At 37.2% G+C, this 5,774-nt stretch overlaps 1 protein-coding gene and 1 non-coding gene across 2 annotated transcripts; one reads left to right on the forward strand and one right to left on the reverse strand.

Annotated features, from left to right (window-relative positions):
* TRNAG-GCC (transfer RNA glycine (anticodon GCC)) lies at positions 1 to 71 on the forward strand. Its single transcript has one exon. It is a non-coding gene; the product is annotated as a tRNA-Gly (tRNA).
* Positions 72 to 1,221: 1,150 nt separating this feature from the next.
* Positions 1,222 to 5,206, reverse strand: LOC110799442 (transmembrane 9 superfamily member 3). Its single transcript, XM_022004714.2, has 7 exons — positions 4,949 to 5,206; positions 3,641 to 3,681; positions 2,975 to 3,560; positions 2,652 to 2,789; positions 2,396 to 2,552; positions 1,773 to 2,257; positions 1,222 to 1,585 (listed from the first exon to the last, which is right to left on the reverse strand). Exons 1-7 carry the CDS (start codon positions 5,092 to 5,094, stop codon positions 1,366 to 1,368), a joined length of 1,773 nt encoding a protein of 590 aa, XP_021860406.1. The 5' UTR covers positions 5,095 to 5,206; the 3' UTR covers positions 1,222 to 1,365.
* Between the last annotated feature and the right edge of the window lie 568 nt (positions 5,207 to 5,774).

The following is a 5,774-nucleotide window of genomic DNA, read 5'->3' on the forward strand; positions in this document are numbered from 1 at the left end:
GCACCAGTGGTCTAGTGGTAGAATAGTACCCTGCCACGGTACAGACCCGGGTTCGATTCCCGGCTGGTGCAAATTTTCGTTTTTATTCTATTTTTTTTTTTTGTTAAGGCATATACCAAAGTAAAATGTCATTTTTTCCTTGTGCGTGACGTTGAGGAGAAAATGTGAAAGGAACCATCTATGGATATAAAAATGATTTTGGTGCATGGTGCACCCGTGTGTACCTAATAATTTTCATATACATGTAGTTGTTAAATTATAAGTTTGATTTTTTTTTTTAATCAAATTAATTCATTCATCAAAATTCAAAAGACATCTCCATATAAATTCGACTCTAACAAATACATAACAACCAAATTAAATAAACACTTTCTTTCACCATATCCACGATCATAGCATATTAAACATTATGTATATACAGTCCGTTGTAGCCGTGATGAATATAATTTCTGTCTGATTGTAGTTTGACTATCTTATAGAACAAATCACCAGTCCTAAATAAAGCGCGAGTTCTCTGCACAATCTGCTTTAGATCTCTGTAAAGAAAACTCCACTTGCTTCTGTCTCTTAATAGTCGCACCGTTTTGATTTTTTGCACTATTCACTTCGACCTTATTTTATTTCTAGTATATGAAAACAAATGTTAGTATACTCCGTATAATATATTGTTGGCTTCATCTTAATATAATCAAAATATTACTAATTTTATACTCTGTTACCTAGACTCTTCATTTGACCTCAAATACCCGTGTCGGATCCTCGACGCAGACATGTGTATGGCCACTTCGACACTTCATTTTGGATCATAATCATGCAAACTTTTTCATAAAATAGTCATGTCGGACACTTGGACACATACCCGTGTCCGACATGAGTATCCGAGTCCGGGTAGCATAGTTTTATAAGTTTTTATAATATGTAGTTAAAGATATTGGTGGTCAAAGTTATACATTGACAAGCGTATTCAGTCAAACCGATGCGAGTATTAAAGGATGGAGGGAGTATACAACATTACAACTATACATACATCTATATTTGCTTGATGGTGCTCTCTTGCTACTTAAAACCCGCCTAGTATCCAACACCAGCAAACACAACCATTAAAGAGTATTCTGTGAAAAAAATACACTAGTAGATCTTTTTCCATCTTTTTGCCTTTCATGGAAAATTGGGGCTTGTTTGTTGGAGAGGGAGGGGGGAGAGAACCGTGCACAAAAGAAATAACAAGAGGCAAGTCTCTATAAGATTACAAACTCTTTCTCCTGAATGAAGTCGAGCATAGGTTACAATACAAAGAACATTACTATCCTGCTAAGCCTATAGAACAAAAAAACATTGGTCTAACATTGAAGCCGCACCACCTATCTACTCGCATTTAATTGACCGATATATATGGCGGACAAAAAAGAGTGAAGCGCGGAAGCCAACAGTTCCAAGCATGAGGAAGAAGCCATAGCAAATGCAAGCCATGTAGCCGAAGAAAAATGATGTTTGCATGAATCCAGACATATCAGAGCGTGCATAGTAGTAGTATAAGCAATAGCCATAAATAAACAGCCCTGTAGAACCACCACATAGGAAGGACCTGACATACACAAGTACCAAATCAGTTGGAATCATATTCACAGTATGCAAGTAACTCCTACAGTTAGTTGCAAATGACAATCCTTGAAGTTCACTAACAAGGCAAAAGCATAGAATGATAGAATTGAATCATAAAGCAGAATAAAGAAATCATGAAATCAATAGGAAGATTAGTGCACAAAGCATACCTCCACCACCACTCGTGGTCTTCAGCAGCAAGTTGGAAGTATGTCAAAGCCACAGTAATGAAAGCTGTGACTATAATCAAAATTATAAAGACAATGAACAAAATGCTATATATTGTGTAAATTCTGTGCCCCCAAACACTGGCAAAGATGTAGTAAAGCTCTATGTATATCGCACTAAATGGCAAAAATCCAGCCATTGCCATCTGAGGGACAGTTCCCCGGTACCATGGCAGTGGTGGAATTTCTCTGGGGTATTTGGTTGTGCGAACTGGAGCTTGGAACTCAGCCTTGCTATTCTTTCCAGCAATTCCACCCAATACAAGCAACGGTGATGTTACAAGTGTCCAGATAAGAAGTATCACCATTATTGTGCCAAATGGAAGAGCTGCAGTAGCGTGGTATGCTATCGCAACAGTATTGAGGAAGCAAAAAGTGAGAAACAGAGGACCGCAGAACAGGAAACCAGTCAACAACAGATTCCTAACCTGAAAATACCAAAGGGGCAAATACATCAATAAGCAGCCTGATCCCCTTTATCTGTGAGCTAGGGAGGGGGTGTTTCATATGGATGGCAGAAGCAGAGGCAAAAAAAAAATCAGCATGCCATCTAGAGTAGCACATACCCAGTTTGATCCTTCCAGCTGGCAATAAAAGGAGGTTGCAGTATAACCAGCAATGCCAGACGTAAGAGCATAGATGACAACCAGGGCCGTGAACAGGGCTCCTCGGTTGTAAGGGTAAAACACACCAACTAGCGCAAGTAGGAAAATGAATATCGTACTGAGGGCACATAAGAAATTGGTTAGTTAATACTACAACAAACTCCCTCCATCATCAATTAAGAGATAAAGCAAATAATAAGAAACATTAGGTACTTACAGAGTAAATAGCTGAGTACCAGATCCAAGAGCAGCTGCCAGCACTGATTTGTACTTGGGAAACCTGAATACATCCCCATGAATATATTTCCAGCCAGTTTCTTCCTGGTCTTCAGCTGTTTCCTCATCGTGTGCATACCTTTTTAGTGGAGAAAAAAAAGAGTCGGTAAGGTAGAATTACTATGCATGATACAAAATGACCACGCCTTGAAACCACTAAATGCTACCACTTTTCAATCAACGCCATTCACTCCCCAGAGTTGGAGAAGCAGCATGTTCATAAATACAAACAACAGAATGGGTAAAAAACTCTGCAATTCTTACTTAACAAAATCATTCTTGAGCACTCGCATGAGAATTGTGGCAAGGAATCCAGTCAGGAGAAGCACTGTGACACATGAGTTTATGATAGAAAACCAATGGATCTCTAGATGATGAGGAAGAGAGGAAGATTGGGAGTATTTATCCATTCGCTTCTCAAACGGGGTGCTTGTCTCTTTCCACTTCACAGTATACATAAATTCTACGTCCACTTCCTTATCCTCAGTAATTTCCACCAAAGAGTTGGGATCAGTGCGGACATTGATTTCAATAACACGGTCCTTGTTGTAAAAGATGTCAAAGTGGATATGCTTATATAAATAATACTTGTACTCGCTTGGATCCAGTTTGCCTTCTTTGTCAACTTTACCCAGGAAACCCCAGATTGGCAAGTCATCATAGTACATTTGAAAGTAATAATCTTTGGCTACTGCATCTCGGAATTTGACAAGATCATCCTTTGTCAATTTTTTCTTGCAAATTACTTCCGAGTCTTTGTCCACAAGAAAATCAAGCTTGTAGGGAGCACTGACTAGACGATCTCCGTTTAATACTTCACCAAGAGCTTCTTTCTTCTCCTTCAAATGATCTGCAATTAACAGAAACTAGATCTAGAATACCGCAATACAAACATGAAACGTGCTAAAATCAACTAAACTAGTTATTTACCTGGAATACAGAATGGGAGATCGAAATACCGATATGTTTCACTGAAAAGAAAAGGACATAAATATCAGGCAGGAACATCTAGCAGATACGATTCATCAAATTCCGACAAGCTTAGCTGCTTAAGCATCCAAGACCAACCAACTCAGTTGACCAAAACGAACATGTTGCAATATATTATAAAAAGGTTCTGTGATTGTGACAATCTGACACACATTCACCCAACTCAAGCCTTTGTGAAGGGTGACAAAAATTATCTGGCCCGGCTTGTTAGTAATTCTCTTTTTTCTTGGCCTTCAGATGTGTAGTAGGCTGGTAGATTAGTAACACTCCAAAGAAAGGTGGCCTAAATGAAAACTCACATATCTACATCTGTCTATATAGAATTTTTAAAATACAAACATGGAATGTACAATTCTTACTTCCAGATTACTCGAACAAGATCTTCTTACTCCCAGATTACCATTTATCTTATCCTAAATGGATTACATTTTACCCAAATCTCCTTCAGAAGCCAGCAGCCAAGTCAGTAAAAAACTAAAAACTAAAAACAAAACAAATTATCTAAAAAATCTCGAATTCCAGTAAAAAGGTTTTGGAGAAAACATATAGCAAAATGTCATCCTAAAAAGCAGAAACCTAATGTGAATTTTCCTCTTTGCCACATCTAAATTCACAGTCACTAGACAAGTGTAAGTTAATTAAAAAAAGGAATCCCAAATCCCTAATCACCAAAACATTTCCAATTGAGCAAATGTCTTAGTTTTTTAGTAGGAGTATTTCGTAGTGCATTTTTGAGATCAAAACATAAATAAACCAAATTTCAATAACATACTAATATCAGCATTAATTGCAAACCAAATAATACAATCCAAAAAGGAAAATAAAATTGTCCTCTCAAATTATGGAAATAGATTCAAACATGAATCTACAAAGTTCCATCATTATTCTGTGAGCTAAAAGAATCTGATAGAAAACAGGCCATTCAAACATGATCCAACCACTAATCCGAACTAGTTACGCAAAATTGCAAAAACATCATCATTTCCAAAGTAGATCAAATTAATCCCCAAATTCACACCCTTGAGCTAAAAATCAACACACTTCAACGCAAAGAATAGAAATTCAAAATCGATAATACACTAATTGGTAATCTGAACTATATACGCAAAAGACATAACCAATTATCACATAGATCAAATTAACGTCATACTCATGTCGCATAGCTCAAAAATGTACATTTAGGTCGCGATTCAGCAAGGTAATTAGCATGAAATAGGAAGATAAATAACAAAGGAGAGAAAGAGTGACCTAGGGTTGTGGAAAGGGCCGACTTTGTTGGCGTAAAGAGGAACTTGTTCGCCAGCTTTGTAACGGTGATCGGAGCCATCGGATCTCACACCAGAAAACAGCATGATAACAACGGCCACCATTAAAGTGGCCTTCGATTTCTCCATTGTTGCGCAAAACTCTATTTCTCTCTCCTCTCTCTACAATCGAGAGTCAAATCGAAATTTACCGAAGATTGAAGAAGATGATGAGGGAAGACGTGTTGATCTAATTTTGGGTTGATATGGGCCATCGTTTTATTGGGAATTTGTATGGGTGCCTGGGGGGTTACATTTTTAGTTTTGTGGGTCCAGACTTCTTTGCCTTTTATTTTTTTTATTTTTCTTATTTTTTACTGTCTAGGGACTTTTTTTTTTACTCATGATTGAAAATTCTGGTAAAATTAGCATATAAAGCTTCCCCGGGAGGCAAAATATTGTTTATGCGTCCGTGTGTATAATGCTTACTGTGCACCCTGTTTTTAAATGAATATATAGTTCAAATACAAAGAATATATTGTTCATATCCAAAGAACATATAGCCAATAAACATATAGTTCAAATCCATATAACATATAGTTTAAATATTTCACTAATACATGTACATTGAAATCATTCTCCATGTTCATTAGATTTTCAATAAATGTTCAACAGGGTGCACAATGAGCACTGTGCACCCGGATGTATAATCTAAATTGCGCCCAGGAGAGTACTCCGTAGCCTTTTTGTTTTTGTTTTTTTTACTCCTTTCGTCCCAGATTAGTTGTTACACTTACCTTTTTCGTCCGTCCCAGATTAGTGGTTACACT

This window comes from Spinacia oleracea, chromosome 4 (genome assembly GCF_020520425.1).
Source record: "Spinacia oleracea cultivar Varoflay chromosome 4, BTI_SOV_V1, whole genome shotgun sequence".
Taxonomy (NCBI): Eukaryota; Viridiplantae; Streptophyta; class Magnoliopsida; order Caryophyllales; family Amaranthaceae; genus Spinacia; species Spinacia oleracea.